General features: G+C 46.1%; 1 protein-coding gene across 4 annotated transcripts in view; it reads right to left on the bottom strand.

Annotated features, from left to right (window-relative positions):
- LOC129706845 (sodium/myo-inositol cotransporter 2-like) overlaps positions 1–19614 on the bottom strand; it is a 69866-nt gene extending 50252 nt beyond the window's left edge. Inside the window, exons 1-6 of one of the 4 annotated variants that reach the window (XM_055651401.1) lie at positions 19335–19614; positions 15461–15652; positions 13668–13739; positions 13483–13587; positions 9793–9852; positions 8690–8794 (exon numbers count right to left, since the gene is read on the bottom strand). In XM_055651401.1, the coding sequence (XP_055507376.1) occupies positions 8690–8794; positions 9793–9852; positions 13483–13587; positions 13668–13739; positions 15461–15652; positions 19335–19574 (774 nt within the window). In that variant the 5' untranslated portion in view covers positions 19575–19614. Of the gene's footprint in view, positions 1–8689; positions 8795–9792; positions 9853–13482; positions 13588–13667; positions 13740–15460; positions 15653–19132 lie in introns of all 4 variants that reach the window. The other 3 variants (XM_055651400.1, XM_055651402.1, XM_055651403.1) reach the window with 3 other exon arrangements.
- Positions 19615–20626: the final 1012 nt, after the last annotated feature.

The following is a 20626-nucleotide window of genomic DNA, read 5'->3' as shown; positions in this document are numbered from 1 at the left end:
GTCTTCATGGGCGATAGGGAGAAAATCTATTGGAAAATGTGTTGCTGTAATGCGAAATGTATTCAAAGTCTGATAACAGCAATCTGCATCAGTTCAACTTTTGGTAAATAATGATTGTGCTGTAATGGGTTGCTAGAGTTTAGTACTGAGACACTGAGGAGCAAACAGAGGGAGAGAGCCAGCTCAACTTTAGATACACTGAGCCCAGGCACTCAGCAAAGCTTTAGAAATACTGTGCAGAAACAGGCGCTTCAGTCCACTGAGTCCATGTCGACCAGCGATTTACAACTTACCAAAGCCAATTAAGTTTGGAAAGTTAATTGGTTTTGGTAAGCCAATTAACCTCCACTTCTTTTGGAGTGTGGGAGGAAACTCGAGCACCTGGAGAAAACCCATGTGATCACAGGAAGAATGTACAAACTCCGTACAGACAGCACCGGTGGGCAGGATTCACCCAGGTCTCTGGCGTTGTAAGGCAGCAAGCAACTCTGCAGCTGTGTCACTGTGTACCGCCCATATCAAGTTGGTATTCAACTTCTTTATGCTCCTTCACCTTGAGCAGAGGCTTTTGCAGCCTGGCACGATCTTCATGTGAGGCTTCAGCAGAAAAATAAGTATGCAATGTGAGCTGGCACTGCTTGTGCATGGATCTCACCTCCCTCCTCAATTAATTAATGTCTATATCTAAACTGGTGATGTCAACTGTTGATTCCACTTCCTGCACTGCTTGGCAAGGTGGCAGTTTGTGAGGAACTAAAATGGGAAAAGGCTAGAGGCAGTAAAGATAGAGTTGGATGGGAGAAGTAGGTTGTACCATTGGCGGGGGGGGGGGGGTGGGGTGGGTGGGCGGGGGGAGGGGTTGTGGGGGGATAGTTGTATGGGGGGCTTGTGGGAGGGGGTTGTGGGGGGAGGAGGGATGTGGGGGGAGGAGGGATGGGGGCGGGGGAGGGTTGTGGGGGTGGGGAGATGTGTGGGCGGAGGGGGTGTGGAGGAAGGGGTGTGTGGGTAGAGGGGTGTGTGGGTGGAGGGGGGAAGTGCTTGGAGAAAAGACAGGGGAAGAGCCATGGCGGAGAGGGGGCTATCACGGGGAGGGGGACGGGAGCCAGCGAGGGGGACCAGAGAGGTAGGGGCTGGGACTGGAGCTGGTGGTGCAATGGGTACTCACAACGGGCGCAGGTCACTGGTCGCTCTCCTCCGCCGGGATCAGAGTCTCCGCTTTCTGTTTGGCAACATCATCGACATCTCTGACTCCGGGCCGGGGTGGGTTAGGCTGGGCTGGGCCGCTTCCGGCCCCTCTAAAAATTGTGTCCGGTTGGAGACCTCCGCTTGCCATCCTCAGCTCCAATAAAGATACGATGGCGCAGGAAGAGGCGGACCGACCCGGGGAGCGACAGGAGAAGAGACTAATTGGCACTGACTGGCAGGAGAGGAGATCGATCTGCGCACCCACGTTTTTTAAAGATTTTTAAACCTCGCTAACTTTTATAACATTCAACCGATCGGAACGAAATGTGGTGCACAGGGAAACGGTGAGTGAGCTGGCGAAAAATCGTAGCGATACCGCATATTGTTTTTGCGTAAATAAAAAGACCGCGCACACCGGAAGATAACAAGTTCGGAGTTTTAGTTATGTATAGATGCTGCCTGCGATCCACTGAGTGGGAAAGTGTTAACTGAGTGTCATAATCTTTACGCCATCTTGGATCCACCAATTTAACAAATGATCATCGAATCTTTGTGTTGCAATGTAGCATTGGAATGTGGGTGATTGAGGCTATGATAAAGTGGGGGTAAAATGCATTGAGTCCTTGTATAGTTATGATAGATTGCATTTAGACTGTAGTCAATGAACTGTAGATGCCATATATGTTCCAGATGCAGCATATATGTGATGTCCAGGTGGTCCAAAGCAGAGTGGAGAGCCAGTGAGATATCATCTGCTGTTAACCTGTTGTGGTGAAAAGCAAATTGAAGTGGATCCACATCATTTCTGAAGTAGGAAATAATGTATGCCATTATCAACTCTGGGAGCACTTCATTATGATAGATATAAGTCCTACCGATGGTAGTCATTGAGCCAGGTTATCATGCTGTTATTGGGCACTGATATTATAGATGCCCTAATCCTGGACGTTAACACCTCAGATGACCTGCACTCAGCACATCACATAGATGTAATGACGAAGAAGGTGCACTTGCCCCTCTACTTCCTTAGAAGTTTAAGCAATTTCAACAAATTACCTGCTATGGCAATTTCAATGCAAAGGAACACTTCGAGTGGGAGTCAAAGTGTGGTCTTTATTAAGCACTGCTCCCCTTGCCATCAAAAGCATCGAAATGCCTCAAGAATGCAGTATAGATCATCCAAGGATCAAGGAACTTGGATTAACCATCGTATGTTAAGGAGTACAAGCTGTCCTGGGTTACAGTTTCCATTTTTACAGATAAGTACACACAGAATCACACAATACCATAACCATACCTCCCGAATATTGTAATCAATGGTGTTGATGAGGGCCAATTAAAAAGAATATTTATTTATTGTCTTTGCCTGCTTGGTTATAATAGGACAGAATCAGGCCATCCCATGTGCAATGTTTAGGTTCAATGGCTTTGAAGTCTAATGCTAAATGCTTTAATAGGACTTCTAAAGAGCTTCTCTTAAGTGGTCTCCTGTGGTGAAAGTGGAAGCCTGTTCTTAAGAGCCAATGTCTTATGATCACTGTGGGAAGTTACATGGAAACAGAAAAAGACACAAAGTGCTGGAGTAACTCTACTGTTCAGGCAGCATCTTTGGAGAAACAAGGAACTACAGATGCTGGTTTATTTAAAAAAACACAAATCTTTGGAGGTCATGGATAGTTGACGTTTCAGGTCGGGATCCTACTTTCGACTGATCGTGTTCGGGATGAAAACGTTGGAAAAGTGGTACGAGCAGATGATAGGTGGATACAGGTGAGGTGAGTTTTTGATAGTCAGATAGTTGGACAAACAGAGATGAATAGACATAAAGTGTAAGATAAGGATAGAACAGGTACAAATTGTCAGGCTAGAGGAAGGTGGAACCTTCCACATAGGTGGAAAAGGACAAAGAGATGAGAAAGGGGAGAAATTAGTCAAATCCAGCTGGGGCCCAGGAAAGAGAGGGGATGGCAAGTTAATATCACAAGCTTACATGGTAACAGTTTTTTTTGGAAAGCCATTTAAACAGGCTTAACCAATAAGAATGAACAATTACTAAAAATGGAGAGAGACAGCCAAACCTGTCCTGTCATTTGTAGAAATAAATGTATGTACATACTTTGGACTTTTGAATTTAATTAAGTGTTCATATGTGATAGAAGCAGAATTAGGCCATTCGGCCCATCGTCTACTCCACCATTCAATCATGGCTGATCTATCTTTCCTTCTTAACCCCATTCTCCTGACTTCTCCCCATAACCCCTGAGACCCTTACTAATCAAGAATATATCTATCTCTGCCTTAAAAATATCCATTGACGGCCTCCACAGCCTTCTGGGGCAATGAATTCCACAGATTCACCACACTCTGACTAAAGAAATTCCCTCATCTCCTTCCTAAAGGAATGTCCTTTAATTCTGAGGCTATGACCTCTGGTCCTTGACTCTCCCACCAGTGGAAACATTCTCTTCGCGTCCACTCCATCTAAGCCTTTCACTATTCGGTAATTTTCAATGAGGTCTCCCCTTATCTTTCTATACTCCAGTTAATAGAGGCCCGGTGCCGTCAAACGCTCATCATATGCTAACCCATTAATTCATGGGATCATTCTCGTAAACCTCCTCTGGACCCTCTCCACGCCAGCACACCCTTCCTCAGATATAGGACCCAAAACTGCTCGCAATACTCCAAATGCCATCTGACCAGTGCCTTATAAAGCCTTAGCATTACATCTCTGTGTTATATTCTAGTCACCTCGAAATAAATGCTGGCATTGCACTTGCCGTCCTTACTACCAATTCAACTTGTAAATTAAAACTTTTTGGGATTCTGCAACAACATTCCTAGTCCCTTTTTGCACAGACTTCTGAATTCTCTCCCCATTTAAAAAATAGTCTTTACCTTTATTCATACTACCAAAATGCATGACTGCACACTTTGCTATGCTGTATTCCATCTGCCACTTCTTTGACCACTCTCCCAACCTGTTCAGAGTCCCTGCTATTATCTGCAAGGTGTCTTATTTTGTAAGCCAGCATCTGCAATTTCTTGTTTTTTCATGGTCACATATGGTCACTGTTGATGCCTGATTGACATATTGAGTGACTGAGTAGAAAATCAATGAAGCAAAACTTAATCAACCTTGGAAACAAGATCCAATTGTACTTAGATAATGCCTTTAACTGGTAAAATGGCTCAACCACCAAAGCATGAGAGCTAATTTCTGGAGACAGTTGGCCTGCTGAGTAGCTGCAAAGGCACGAGGAGAAGTTAACTTCCTTGATGGATTTCACAAAGCGAAGCATTACACATACATGCGTATGCATTGATGGCGCTGAAGTAGAGATGATTGAAAGCTTCAAGTTCCTAGGAGTAAATATCGGCAGCAACTTGGCCTTGACCATCAATATTGAAGCAATTGCCAAGAAAACACACAAATTTCTCTACTTTCTTCAAAGTAATAGGAAGTTTGGCATACCCAACAAATCTCACCAACTTGTACAGATGCGCCATAGAAAGCCTTTTATCGGGATGCCAAACACTTTCATTCAGTCCACCAAGGCTTGTTGAATCTCCCAGTTGTAACCATTTTAACTGCTCTTTCCATTCCCATTCTGTCCTTTCTGTCCCAGGCCTTCTCCATGAGGCCACACGCAAACTGGAGGAACAACACATCATATTGCTTGGGTAGCTTACAACCCAACAGACTTGGGCGGTGGTCACTGCAAACAAGGACGAGCCCAGGACTGAAGTGAGCATCGATAACAAGAGACATGGACAGGCCATTTACAGTGTATAGATACATGATAAGAGAATAATGTTTAGTCCAATCAAGGATAGTCCAAGGGTCACCAAAAAGGTAATTAGTAGTTCAGCTCTCTGGTGGGGGTAGGATGATTCAGTTGCCCGATAACAACTGGGAAGAAACTGTCCTTGAATCTGGTGGTATGTGTTATTACACTTCTTTCCCATTTGCCTGATGGTAGAGGGAGTGGCCAGGGTGCGACCTGTCCTTGATTATGCTGCTGGCCTTGCCAAAGGCAGCGTAAGGTATAAATGGAGTCCATAGAAGGGAGATTGGTTTGTGTGCTGGTCTGGGTGAACACCTGGGTATTTCTTACCCAGGTGTTCTGATGAGTGTAGGACCGGAGCGATGGCATCGTCTGTGGGCCTGTTGTGGCAGTAGGTGAACTGATATGATATGCCATTTATTGTCACTATACATGTACAGTGAAACTGAAAGCTGCTCGTACTCAGTGCATACATACAATTTTACACAAAAAACAAGAAACAGAAAAACAAAACAGAAGGGAGATGGGGGGGGGGGGGGAATAGGTGCACAAATTCTACGGCGCTACATACATATATACATATATACAGATGGAAGTCCGTGTTGGGCGGTGTAGTCAGTGCATGTGTGGATTTGAATTTATGGTAGATATAATTCTCGGGAAGCAGCTATTCCTGAGTCTGTTTGTCCTGGATTTGATGCACCTATAGCGCCTTCCAGAGGGCAGCAGGTCGAACAGTCCAAACGCAGGATGGGAGCTGTCTTTGGTGATCGTCTTTGCCCTGCTAAGGCAGCGGGAGGTGTAGATGTCCATCAGGGAGGGGAGAGGGCAACCAATGATCCTCTGCGCTGTCCTGGTTACCCTCTGAAGCCTCTCTCTGTCTGCCATGGTGCAGCTGCCATACCATGCTGTAATGCAGTATGTCAGCAGGCTCTCGATGGACGAGCGGTAGAAGGTCAGCAGCAGGTTAGAGTCCAGGTTGTGCTTCCTGAGGACCCTCAGGAAGTGCAGCCGCTGCTGAGCCTTCTTGATGACCGCCGTCGTGTTGTCCGTCCAGGATATATCAGCAGCGATATGGATGCCGAGAAACCGGAAGGTGTTGACCCTCTCCACACACTCGCCGTTAATGTGTAGGGGGACTAAGTCGGTGCTGTGCCTCCTGAAGTCGACAATGAGCTCTTTTGTTTTCCTGGTGTTCAGAGCCAGATTGTTTTCTGAGCACCAGGTTGTCAACTTCAGTCAAGACCATTAGGTAGAGTGGATTTAATGCTTTCCATAACCAGCCTCTCAAAGTAATTACTGATGGTGGATGTTAAGGTCACTGGATCGTGGTTGTTCAGGCATGAGGTTTTGCTTTTCTTCGGCACTGGGATGGTTGGTTTTCTTGAAGCAGGAGGATCGCTCAGAACAGAGTAGGCAGAGATTAAAGATGTCCGCGAATATTTCCACCAGCTGGTCCGCACAGCTACTAAGAACACAGCCAGGAACTCCATCTGGGCAAATTGCGTTTCATGGGTTTACCCTCATGAAGGCCGATCTAACCTCTGCTACAGTCACCCTGTGGAGAGTCTGAATGACCAGGTGTCACCACCCTGATGGCCTTCTGCACGAAGCGAGCAAAGAAAGCATTCAGTTTATCAGGTAGGGTTACACTATCACCAATGATGTTGCCTGACATTGCCTTGCAGCCAGTTATCTTATTCAGACCTTGCCACATTCTCCGTGTACATGAGTGATTATACTGGGACTCAAGTTTGTTTCTTGGCATCCTTGATGGCTTTACAGAGGTCATTTAACTTGCATGCAGCAAACCTGGCCTTAACCTGTGAATGTACCTCGCGGTTTAACCATGGATTTTGGTTGGGGAACAGTCGGATTGACTTTGTTGGTCCAGCTTTCCATGCACTTGCAGATCAAGTTAGCTGCGGAATCCCTGAATTATGGACTAGTGAACTGACTCAAGGCAATTGTAAAAAGTGTCCTTTGACCAGCATTTCACAACTCTCTGTACCGGATCTTCCTGCGCCAATATTTGTTTGTAGGCAGGGCCGGTGGAGAGCGAGGAGGGGAGTTGGTGACAGTGGGGAGCTGTTAGAGAACTGTCGCCCGTGTGAGTGCCGGTGGTCAGTCGAGGACAGACCGCGTGAGTCCCGGCGGTTGGACGAGGATGGTTCGCTGAGAACAAAGAGGGACCCAGCCTGAACAAGGTCCCGATCTGAAACATTACCTCTCCATGTTCTCCAGAGATGCGACCTGATGTGCTAAGTTACTCTAGCAAGTTGTGTCTTCCATCTGTCACTATACTCATAGTACTCATGAATGGAACCTTTCTGCCATTGTTCCTATTGGACCGGGCAGTAAATATATTTTTTAACAGTTCCAATTCTCCTATAAGAGGAAAAGCCTTCACTGTATCTTCCCATTCAAGCCTCCTCAGGGCCTTATACATTTAATCAAGATCCCTCTCATTCTAAACTGCAGTGGACTCAAGCCCATGCTGTTCATTCTTTCACCATAAGATATCCCACCCATTCATCTCAACCTCTGAACTGCATCCAATGTATTGACAGTCTTCCTTATATAAAGAATATTAGCTCAGTATTTCTTGCATACTTGTACACTAGCTTTTTTGCCAAACATGCACCCGGACACCCAGATCTCCCTGCTTCTCAAATCTTTCACCATTTAGATAATATGCTCCAGACCGCAGCCTTGGCCTCTCCTTCCCCCCTCCCACAGCTCTGGACCTCTTGGACCGTCCCCCGCCCCCCGCCCCCCCAACAGCCCCCACCTCAACTACAACTTAATCGCCGACGTGGTCGAGAAAATGGGGCTGGCGATGGTTTACATTGAAATCCTGGGGAGGTGAGGAGGAAGATGGGAGGATTGAGGGAGAGGAGGGTTAGGGAGGGAGAGGAGAGTGGGGGGGGGGTGGAATAGGTGGGAGGTGAGCAGTGGGGAGAATGAGGATAGAGAGGAGGGGGTTAGGGAGGGGATAGGGGTTATGGAAGGAGGGAGGGAGGGAGTGATCGAGAGTAGGGAAAAGGAGGGTGAGGTGCGGGAGGGAGTGGGGGAGGAGAGGAGAAGGGAAAGAAGGAGGGTGAAGAGGGGAAAGGAGTGCTGGTGGATGAGGGGGAATGGAGAAGGATAGGGGTAGGAAGAGGGATGGCAAGGTAATGGAGGAGGGGAAGGGGACTGAAGAGGGAGAGTGATATGCATTCACATTGATCTTATTTTTTACAATTTATTGCCACGTCAGCACACTTGGGGGCTATGCGTGAGTGGTGGAATATTGCCTTTGGGGACCAGGCGTCCCCTGTAACAAGGACCCAACGGGTTCCACTTGGTTGAGTTTCATTTAAAACTCTCAGATGAAGTCCATCAAAACTGATTGCTGGCTTGCCATTGCACTTTGTTCATTAAGCAAGAACTAGTTTTATTATCAGTGTACTGAGTAGTTATGAAGAGGGAAATATTATATTGGGATTAGATGCTGAGCATTTCAGTCCATGGGGGAATGGAATAATAAGAACTGCAGAGTTATGGAGATATTGAATGGTGTGGTACAGTCCATTGGTATCTATTTTCTCGTTATTACAGTGTGGCATACACTAGAAACCTGTATTTTCTAAGTCGTCCAATTCATATTTCAATGGAAATTATTTTAAATACAGACAATAAGCTTCTCTGTATATGGAAATGAAACAGAAACCTACCGATATTTTTGTAAATATATATGCAAATAAAGAAAGCATAGCGATGATGAAATGAATTCTTTGGCCCCCAAATCGTTTTAGTAAATATTCTGGCATAGTGGTGACCTGCAGGAAGAGAATATTAGAGAAAGACAAAGAAAGGTAGTAACTCATTAATCACAATCTTCAAGAGAAATACATTGATTCTCCCAGCAATAAGAGAAGGTCCTTTTCGGGTGCTATGGCATGGGCCCACGACTTTTGGATTGGACTAGGGAGTCGGGGGAGACCGTATTGGTGGCTCGTTTGAAGCTGGCCCATTTGGACCTGAGCGGGCCAGTCCAGGTGGCCCAGCCTAGCCGTTGAGGGCGTCCGCCATCTCGGGTCCCGCCTAGTTCATCCTTACCAGAAAATAAACCTTTGCGTGTGGACGTACGTACGAGGTCCGGCCGCCTCCTTCGGCTGTCCGTCCGTTATTGTGCCTACGGTTCTGGGGGGGGGGGGGGGGGGGGGGGGGGGGGGGTAATGTGGGGGCACCGAGGTAATGTGGGGCCACGCACTGTACATAACCTTCGGCTCTTGGGGGTTCACGTGTCCTGGTGACGAGAGGTAGGGGTCACGGTGTGGTCACGGGTGCCCCTGGGGAGTATTTAAGGGTTAATCGTGCGTGCATGGGGTTGGTGAATGAGGAGAATTGGTGTAACAATAAAGAACAAGAATTTTGGACAAACTTCATGTCTACCTAGTTCTTTAACAGACAATACCACGTCCGCTACAGTGTTGTAATTTTCTATGTCCTGTGGAGATTTTCTATGAGGAGTGAAACCGTCCTCTGGTAAATGCAAGAAGCAGTTAATAACAAGCAGAGCTGCTGTTTTGAAAGTGCAATTTTGAGTTTAACCAAAGGCCTTCACACTTCACCCCATTATCACACCCACCAAATAAACCAAACAGATTTAGTGAAGATTACATTGAGTCTAATTCTCTACAATGGGCCTGATCAAGAAATCTGCATGGATGTTGCTAATTCGCTCCCACATTCAACTTAAAAAAACGTTTAATTCCAGAAAACACATCAGTGATCACTATGAAAATATAAACTGTAAAAAGAACAAATGTCTTACTCCAGCTGCAATGTATATGGGAAGAAAGAGCCAGGCGAGCATCATCAAGGCATACATTCCCTGGAGAGTAAATGATAGAAAGATATATCAGAAATCTGATCGTTGTGTTATCGTCTTAACCGCTGGAAAAAGAGCTGCCCTTCACTAGACACAAAATTTCCACCAAATTGAAGCGGATCTGCACCCTTCCCTTAGATTCTTCTGCTGCATACTTATGCTAAGGGTCATTTACAGTAGCCAATCAACCACAGTAGCCTCTTGCATTCCCCATTGTACTTTGTGTCCCAAAGAATTGTTCCCTTTCGACTCCAGAGACACTCCCCTCTCCAGTCCTCCTGCCACATCAGCCCCACCAGAGTTTCCACTGCACCTGAAAATCACCCTCCTCTTGCCTTCCCCATTGTACTTTGTGGCCTTTAAGTTCAGTGAGTGCCATGCAAATGCAAGTTTTTTGTTGTTGTTTTCTTCATTGGACTGAGAAGCTCAAAAGCACTTTGGCATGGTATTTGGGCAAATACCACGATTTAGTTGCACAGGATTGTTGCCTTTCACACAGGTCACTATAAAAATCACAGCACATAGGAACTATTAATTATAATGGGGTTAAATAAACCCAAGAATTTATGGTAAATTATCTGTGTCAAAGTCATAGAGTCGTAGAGCTATATTGCTGTTCACCCACCTTATCCATGCCAACTCATAGAATTGTTAAAAGGATTGATCACAGCAGTCCAGAGACTCGGGATAATATGTTGAAATAATGCAAAGTCATATTGGTAAGAAGGCAAAATTACAGGGATGGTGAATGAAAAATTTGAAAGGTTGATTTTAATCTTTGTAAATCTTTCCTGCACCATTTCCAGCTTAATATATTTCCTACAAGAGGGTGACCAAAACTGAACACAATTTTCTAAGTGTGGCCTCGCCAATGTCTTATACAACTGTAACATGAACTCCCAATTATTGCAGCACTTTGTGTCTATCTATGGTATAAACCAGCATCTGCAGTTCTTTGTTTCTATGTTAAGGGAGAGGTTGTTGTCTTGACACCATGTTGCTAAGTTCTCCATCTCCTTCCTGTATTCCATCAAGTCATGGTTTGTGATCCGGCCCACTGTGGTGGTGTCTTCTGCAAACTTGTAAATGGAGTTAGAGCAGAAAGTGGTTGCACAATTGTGAGTGTATAGGGAGTAGAATAGGAGTTGTAAAACGCAACACCACCAGGAGTGGAATAACCCCGGCCATAGCGGAGGGTCAGGCCTTAACACTGAGCACTCAGGAGGTACAGTGCGCTCTGCGTAGAATCAATCCACGCAAGGCTGCAGGCCCGGATGGAGTCCAGGGAAGGGTACTAAAGGACTGTGCTGTACAGCTGGCGGAGGTATTCACGAGAATCTTCAATCTGTCTCTATCTCTGGCAATGGTCCCCAAGTGCCTGAAAACAGCCACCATAGTGCCGGTGCCGAAAAAGTCTAAAGTCACCAACCTGAACGACTACCGCCCGGTTGCCCTAACTCCAATCCCAATGAAGTGCTTCGAAAGGCTAGTCCTCTCCCACATCAAATCCAGTATCCCTGCCTCACTGGACTCTCATCAATTTGCATACAGGGCAAATAGATCAACAGAGGATGCCATCTCTCTGGCTCTTCACACTGTCCTGACTCACCTGGACAGACAGGGCACGTACATGAGGATGCTCTTCATTGACTATAGCTCTGCATTCAATACGGTCATCCCCAACAAGCTCACCACCAAACTCCACCAGCTAGGCCTCAGCTCGCCGATATGCGATTGGATCCTGAACTTTCTGACGGAGCGACCGCAGGCAGTGAGACTGGGCCCGCACCTGTCCTCCACTATCACCCTGAGCACCGGCACACCACAGGGCTGTGTACTAAGCCCCATGCTCTACTCCCTCTGCATTCACGACTGTGTTCCTGCATTCGACACCAACACCATCGTGAAGTTTGAAGACGACACAAAAGTGATTGGGCTGATCACCAACGGTGATGAAACAAAATACAGAGCGGAGGTGCAGAACCTGGCGGACTGGTGCACACGTAACAACTTGTCACTAAACACCTACAAGACCAAGGAGTTAATTATTGACTTCAGGAGGTCCCATAATGGAGAATACGACCCAAGCTCCATTTACGGGGAAAGTGTGGAGAGAGTGTCCAGCTTTAAGTTTCTGGGCACTCACATTTCTGAGGACCTCACATGGTCCACCAACACCGCTGCGCTGGTCAAGAAGGCATAGCGACGACTGTTTTTCCTGAGGACATTAAAAAAGACTGGTCTGCCCCAACAGCTGCTGACAACGTTCTACCGCTGCACCACAGAGAGCATATTAACGTATGGCATCTCTGTGTGGTATCTCAGCTGCACGGAAGCGGAGAGGAGAGCTCTTCAGTGCGTCGTCCACAGAGCGCAGAGGATCATTGAGACACAGCTACCAGCCTTGGACGGCATCTACCACACACGGTGCCTCAGGGAGGCCGTCAGCATCCATAAAGACTCCTCACACCCTTGTAACGGACTGTTCGAACTACTTCCCTCTGGCAGACGTTACAAGGCCTTCTACGCCCGAACCTCCAGACTCAGAAACAGCTTTATTCCCAGAGCTTTAGCGGCTCTGAACCGGCCCTGCTTAGTGTCCCCCATCCCCTCTGGACTGTCTCCCTTGGATGGTCACGTCACGCAGCTTATTTATTTATTTTACTCTTCTTTTAGATCGGTTGGAAGTTGCATACTAAATCTCGTTGCACTGATGTACAATGACAATAAAATATATTATTATTATTATTATTATTATTATTATTATTATTATTATTATTATTGAGCTTGTCAGGGAGAGATGTATTGATGCCATTGCTACTGCCTAACTTCACTTTATAGCCCATTGTAGCATGTGAGCTGTTCCGAACTAGTCCAGAATGTTAGAGCCCATGGGATGCACAGTAAGTTGGCATATTGAATCCAGAATTGGCTTGGTAATAGGAGGCAGAGGATGATGGTGGAGGATATTTTTTTATGATGGGAAGCTTGTGAGTGATGTACCACAGGGATCAGTGCTGGAACATTTATTATCACATGTAATACCAATTTAGATTAAAAAGTGATTAATAAGTTTCCAGACCACACAACAAAATTGATGCTGTTGAGTGTGAAGAGTGTAATGGTAAGCTACAGTATGATATCAATCATTAGATGGGCAAAGCAATGGGCGATGGAATTTAATTCTGATAAAATTGAGGTGATGCACTTTGTTAAGCCTAATAAGGGATAACGCACACAATAAATATTAAGGACTTCAGTGTACACATCTAAGGATCCCTAAAGATGGCTACAAACGTAGATAAGATGGTGAAGAAGGCATATGGGATACATACTGGGCAGTAGAATATAAGACCAAGAAGCTTTTCGTGCAACATTGATAATGACGCAGCTGGAGTACTTCATATCGTTCTGAAGGCCATACTCTACTAAAGACATGATTGGACAGGAGAGGGTGTCGGTGAGATTTGCCAGGATGTTACCTGGGATGGTGTATCTCAGTGATAAGGTGATCGGCTCAGTTTTAATTTGAGTGAATGACAAAACAGGTTTAAGTGACTAATGCCTATTCCAGTACATCTGCATCAGTGGCTGAATTCTATGGTTTGATTTTTTGACGAATAAATAACTTACACTCCACTCGTAGGCGCTGACAGCAATGCCCGATGAAGCAGCACTCCCAGCCAGACCAATGAAATGGCCACTTCCAACATTGCTGGCAAACAGCGATGCTCCAATCTAAAACAAAAGGGAAGGGACTATGATCAGAAAGTGTCAAATCCTGGGAACCCAACAAAGTCATAAGCCAAAATACTCACGGGGCACCAAGTCATGTTCCTGCCAGCCAGGAAGTAACCTTTGACAGTGCTCCTCTTCGTCTTATACATAGCCTAACAGAGAAAATGTAAAAAAATGGTAATTGGTATCTGAGTCTGAGACCTTATTCTGTACAGTGGAGTGCTGCAGACTTGCACTATTTGAAGGGAAGGGAAGATATGAAAAAAACTAAAAATATTTGATGTGGAATAGCTATGTCACTCATGAATGCCAAGTTCTTATTCCCACTGAATGATAAGATCAGATCCAATGTGATATTCAACCAGGCCCACATCTGGTCTCCAGGTAAGTAAAAAAATTGCATAGCACTTTTCAAAGAACAATAATATTTATCTCTCAATCAGGGCTCCCACAAACAATCTGCCTATTTCTTGCAATATTTTTGTGGGATGCCATATTTTTAGAGTTTAGAGAGATACGTCATGTACACAGGCCCTTCAGCCCACTGAGTACATGCCAACCATCAATCACCCCATACACACTAGTTCTTTGTTACCCCACTTTCTCATCCACTCCCTACACACTAGGGGCAATATTGAAAGGCCAATTAACCTAAAAACCTGTATGTCTTTGGGATGTGGGAGGAAACTTGAGGAAACACATGCGATCACACGGAGAACATTGAAACACCACACTGACAACATCTGAGGTCAGAATTGAACCTGCATTCTTAGCGCAGTAAGGCGGCTCTACCAGTTGCACCACTTCTTCTTACTGTATCAATGATTATTTGTCAAAATATTTAATTAACTACAGTCTGTCTACATATCTGTTCATCTAATTCTTGTTGAATATTGGGAGGCCTAGAGTACTGTATAACCCATCAAAGTGATCATCCCTTTCTTATTCCTAGATTCTAACTATAAAACCTCATTGGCTGATCGCCCCAGAATATCCTTCTTCAGTCTTGAAAGACACAATATAAATGAAAAATCTTTCTTTTCCTTTTCCAAACCATTGAAAAGTTATCATTGACAGGGAATCTCAGCCAATTGCTTTTGGTGGTGATTGCTCAAGAATTTAATTTATGTACCTTGCAAAAGAGAAATTGAACCTAGAGCTAAGACGGGACCGAAGGGGGACCCGGCGGCTAGGCAGGGCTGCTGCAGCATCGGGCAGTAGATAGGAATTTTTGGTGAACTTTTGTAACCTTGTTGGCGCCAGACACGTGACAACACTTGTGTACTGCCTAGCTGAAGTCTGGTATGGGTTTACCGGGTGGTATGTAAAACAAAGCATTTCACTGTTGCTAGGTACATGTGACAATAGGTATCATTGAATTGAATCAATTGTTATTATATGTGTTCAGCTCTGAATCCTTCAAACCAAGAATCACAGAAGAGCATTATTTTTAAGTTTATTAAAACCAACACTGCTACTAGTATAATGAAAATTACTACAAATAATATCTCCCAAAAACCTAAAATAAGGAATTATATAATAGAGGATTATCAAATTAAAAAATGCTCAAACTATCATAAAGCCAATGATATTTTCACCAACCCTCTCCCTGCATTGGTCGGGTACAGAAAAGGGTGATAATAATCAAGACCACAACTGCTATAAATTGTATGAAAGCAGCTGGCACTGTTGTGCCCCATGGTGATAAGGTTGACTGCCAACACTTGCTTTCTACCATGTTGTAGATTTTGGAGTTGAAGTCCACGGAGAAATATAATTCACTGAATATCACCTGTCTGCAATTTATGAGATATTTTAATTTAAGAAGGCGTTTTGAATAAATAGTGTAAAGAGAAGACAAACAAGAACATACCCAGAGTGCTACAAACAGGACAAAAACGAAGTATGCGACTAGGACACCAATATCAGTCCCATTCAACTTCTCGCGCATGATAACTTGTTCTTCAGGGTTCAACGTGCTGGCAGGAGTCCCAGCTGTCCGAAACAAAGCATTCTCCGCGATCGTCTTCATGCTTCCAGACTTCGCCCGACAACACCAATATAACTATAATAGAAGGACAACATGAATGTTGGTCCTGGCTTTTGATGAAAAAGTAATAATTCATTACAAATCCTAAATCATCCCTTCTCTTTCTGTGTGCTGCTGTTGCTGACTATTTGGCTCTTAACATAAAACACCCAAGATTGACCTAGCCTTTACCTGGCCTTTCTCATGCACCTCCTCCAACCTCATCTACTGTATCTGTTTTTCCAGGTGTGGATTCCTGTATATCAGCGAGACCAAGCACAGGCTCGGCGATCGTTTCGCCAAGCACCTCTGCTCAGTCCGCCTAAACCTACATGATCTCCCGGTCGCTCAACACTTTAACCCCCTCTCCTATTCCCACACTGACCTTTCTGTCCTGGGCCTCCTCCATTGTCAGAGTGAGGCCTAGCGCAAATTGGAGGTGAGTATTGCTTGGGTAGCTTCCACCCAAGCTTCTCTAACTTCAAGTAGCCCTTGCATACCCTCTCTCTCCATCCCCTCCCCCTTCCCAGTTCTCAGACTAGTCTTACTGTTTCCGACTACATTTTATCTCTGTACCGCCCACTCCCCTGACATCTGTCTGAAGAAGGGTCTCGACCCAAAACGTCACCCATTACTTCTCTCAAGAGATGCTGCCTGTCGCGCTGAGTTACTCCAGCATTTTGTGTCTATCCAGAATTTAAACCAGTTCTTCCCACACCTGCATCTGCAGTTCTTTCCCACACCTTTGGTTCCTTGTTTCTACACCATGGGGGAGATTAATTTGCAGCCACAGAACCTTCACAATCTCCAGTCTGACCCCTAATTAATGAGTCTCTGATTACTACATTTTTGTCAGAGCCAGACCTGCACCACAGACTTGAGTGCTGTTGTTGCGCTCCTCTGAACTGTCATCCCACCCAAGTGATAGGGCTCTTAAAAATAGCGGAGTCAGGGGATATGGGGAGAAGGCAGGAACGTGGTACTGATTGGGGATGATCAGCCATGATCACATTGAATGGCGATGCTGCCTCGAAGGGCCAAATGGCCTGCTCCTGCACCTATTGTCTATTGATCCAAAATGTGACCCATTCCTTCTCTCCAGCGTTTTGTGTCTATCTTCAGTTTAAACCAGCATATGCAGTTCCTTCCCACACACACTGAACAACATATATTTATATTTTTGCACTATTATTGAATGTTTGTTTTTATGTGTATGGGGTCATTCTTCAGTAAGCGTCTACTTTGAAATTTCTGGAAACCCGATTATGAAACTTAAATGTTTACAACTTTGAATGTTGTTTCACATAGATGAACATCTCTACTATGGGAAAACATTTTGCCGCAATTTTTAGAGAATTGAATTCATTTTTTCCTCTACTTTTTCCAGGTTGCCCTTTGCGATCAGTCATATCTGTCGCATTTTTATGATGAACAACACTGTAAAATATAACTGATTTAAGAATATAAAATGCCATTTTTGTCGTAGTCTTTCAAATTATAGGGTCTTCCTCAAATTAACCACCAAAAAAAAATCTAACGCATTGATTTTAAACCTTTGTAACAGTTTACTGCTGAAAAAAGTGGTGATTTTCAGCAAGAATGGTAACCGTCACATAACGTTTCACCGACTTCCTTGAAAACAATATTAACTTCAGATGTATACTGTTCATTTATCAATTACAATTGATAATTATGGTAAATGTTGTATTATTTTGCACATCATGTGACAGATATGACGCAGCGTGATGGCGACAATCAATCAAGTCATCTCCATCACGCTGAGTCATATCCGTTACGTGGCGGAGATGCCTAAAACTATCTTAAGGCTCCAACAGTTGCTAAGGGTTATGAACAGGATCTAGATCTGGAGCTGGGGATCTGGATCTGGGGCTAGGGATCTGGGGCTGGGGCTCTAAATCTGGGGCTTGGGCTCTGGATCGGGGCTGGGGATCTGGATCTGGGGCTGGGGATCTGGATCTGGATCTGGGGCTGGGACTCTAGATCTGGGGCTCTGGATCAGGGCTGGGGCTCTGGATCTGGGGCTCTGGATCAGGGCTGGGGCTCTGGATCGGGGCTGGGGCTGGGGCTCTGAATCTGGGACTGGGGCTCTGGGGCTGGGGCTGGGAATCTGGATCTGGGGATCTGGATCTGGGGCTGGGGATCTGGGGCTGAGGATCTGGATCTGGGGCTGAGGCTCTGGGGCAGGGGGTCTGGGGCTGGGGATCTGGATCAGGGGCTGGGGATCTGGATCAGCGGATCTGGGGATCTAGATCTAGGGCTGGGGATCTGGGGCTGGGGATCTGGGGCTGGGGATCTGGATCTGGGGCTGGGGATCTGGATCTGGATCTGGGGCTGGGGATCTGGGGCAGGGGGTCTGGGGCTGGGGATCTGGATCAGGGGCTGGGGAAAAGGATCAGCGGATCTGGGGATCTAGATTTAGGGCTGGGGATCTGGGGCGGGGGAATGTGGATCTGGGGCTGGGGATCTGGATCTGGGGCTGGGGATCGGGGGTCTGGGGATCTGGATCTGGATCAGGAGCTGGGGATCTGAGGCAGGGGATCTGGGACTGGGGATCTGGGATCTAATTTTTTTTCTCCACGACTTCAACACTGTTCGGAGATGATGGTGATTAAAGGTACTTATCTCGCAATGCAACAAAAAGCAGAGTTTTCACACGCTTTTCGTGCCACGAATCAGGAAAAATTCACAAGGTAGGTAACTATTGAAGTCCGCGATCTTTTGAGATCAGAAGTTCAAGTCTATTCTATTTATAGTCATGTGGGATTGCTCAACAAAGGTGCGTGACGGGAAATGACTCCAATCGAAGGGACAGGGAATTTTTGAAAAAAAGGGTAAGATTTTAAATTTTATCAAAAATACAGGAATATGCCAGCTGTGCCACTATTGAGGCACCTGTTGCATATAGTCAAAGAGAGACACTGCACAGATATCCACACAACTCTCAACCATCCATTTACACAGCAGCCAACCCACTCACGGTCACAGGGAGAACATGCAAACTCAACACAGACAGCACCCAATCTCAGAGTTGAACGTGGAGCTGTCAGACAACAGCTCTTCTAGCTGCAGCACTGCACTGCTCTTCACAAACTAAATTATAATGAAGGCACTTTAGTCGTTTAACCACATCAGGTGGTGTCGGAAGGTGTTCGAGCATACAGCAGTGAATTCTGAAGCTGACAGGATGTTGCTTTAAACAAATAAATCCACCTAGTTGTACTGTGACCGTCCAGTGACAGGCCAGAGTTGGGTTTAGACAGGCAAGTGTGTGACTAATAATGTCTGTGAGCACTGTCAGTCTGTAGCTTTTGCAAAATAATTGAATGTGTTCAGCCTAGAAACATTTGTTAGCCCAATGAGCTTGGGTAGGTGGGGGTGGGTGAGTTTCTTAGTGCAGTTTTCTGGGCCCCAGTGTTTGAACTCTTTCCTATCTATTACTTCAACATCTTTAGCCTCAGAGAAGCCACCATTTCGTTCACTCTGGCCCTGTCTCACCGCTGTGGGTTTAGATGCAGGGGGAAAGAAAACATCTCCCACCCTGTTCAAGCATTCGGTGATCTCAGCAGATGGTAGAGGTCTTTGGATGGGGGCCGCTTTCTGTCCTGGGCGGTGGTTGAAAGGCCAGGTGTGGTGGGGAAGGTGGGCAGAATGCGGTTAGCTTCGGAGCTGCTAGCAGGCCGGTTGATGGTCACTACACCTTGTTTCTTGCCTCCCTCGTTCTCTTCAGTCTGCTGCCAGATATTGTAGCTGTGGCTTCAGCTGTCGTGCGTGTGTGCGTGCGTGCGGGCAGTGGTATCTGTGCGAGAGTGTGGCGTGCCGCCTTGCCAGAGGTTGCCGCAGCATCGGGTCCCCAGGGTGGCAGTTGGTGGCAGTTGGCCAGAACATTCCAACCGCTTGAAGCTGATTGGCTGCCAGCCCCCCTCTCCTGGCTACCCATTTAAGATATGCCTCCTCTGATTGGCTGACATCCCCCTGACCCCAGGGAGAGCGAGCAGTGAGGTGAGGATGTGGCCAGGGATGGACCCGCTCACTGATGACACAAGGAGCTGCCTTTCTCCCCTCTGATAACTCTTGCCTAACTCTCCACCTCTACCCGTAGCTGTCACCAGTCTCTCCATTCCTGACTGCAACTGCGCTGCTCTTTCTATTCCTGCCATAACTGTCACCGATTCCTCCATTCTTGTCTGTGACTTTCCTTGTCCCTACATTTCTATCACTTCATTATTCAATTCTTTGCCTCTGTCTATGGTTGTTATCACTCACATCTGGCGCTGGGGATGTGGATCTGGGTCTGGGGATCTGAATCTGGGGATCTAGGGCTGGGGCTTTGGATCTGGATCTGGGACTGGGGATCTGGGGCTGGGGATCCGGAGTTGAGGATCTGGGGCTGGGGATTTGGATTTGGATCTGGGGCTGGGGATGTGGATCTGGGGCTGGGGGGCTGGGGGACTGGGGAGCTGGGAGCTGGGGAGCGGGGAGCTGGGAGCTGGGGTTGAGGGTTAGGGGCTGGGAGCTGTGGCTGGCATTGGGGCTAGTGTTGGTGTTAGCATTAGGGTTAGCATTAGGGAAGAAAAGATAAGCTGGAGATGGAGCTAGATGGTGATCGGAGGTTACCTTACGTAGGTGGCATGACGGGAATGGTGGCCCAAGCCTTTAGCACAGCATGGCCTCGCCGGAAGGCCATGCCTGGCCATATCATTTGGACAACGGCACATGGCAGGGACACATCTCCAGGTTCAAATCAAATTAAAAAAAAATTTCTCCACGACTTCAACACCTGTCGGAGATGATGGTGATTAAAGGTACTTGCCTCGCTATGCAACAAAAAGCAGAGTTTTCACACGTTTCTCGTGCCACGAATCAGGAAAAATTCACAAGGTAGGTAACTATTGAAGTCCGCGATCGTTTGAGATCGGAAGTTCACGTCTATTCTATTTATAGTCATGTGGGATTGCTCAACAAAGGTGCGTGACGGTAAATGACCCCAAT

This window comes from Leucoraja erinacea, chromosome 20 (genome assembly GCF_028641065.1).
Source record: "Leucoraja erinacea ecotype New England chromosome 20, Leri_hhj_1, whole genome shotgun sequence".
In the NCBI taxonomy this organism is placed as follows: domain Eukaryota; kingdom Metazoa; phylum Chordata; class Chondrichthyes; order Rajiformes; family Rajidae; genus Leucoraja; species Leucoraja erinaceus.
Note: the sequence above shows the minus strand (reverse complement) of the source record. Positions and strands in the feature narration are given on the sequence as shown.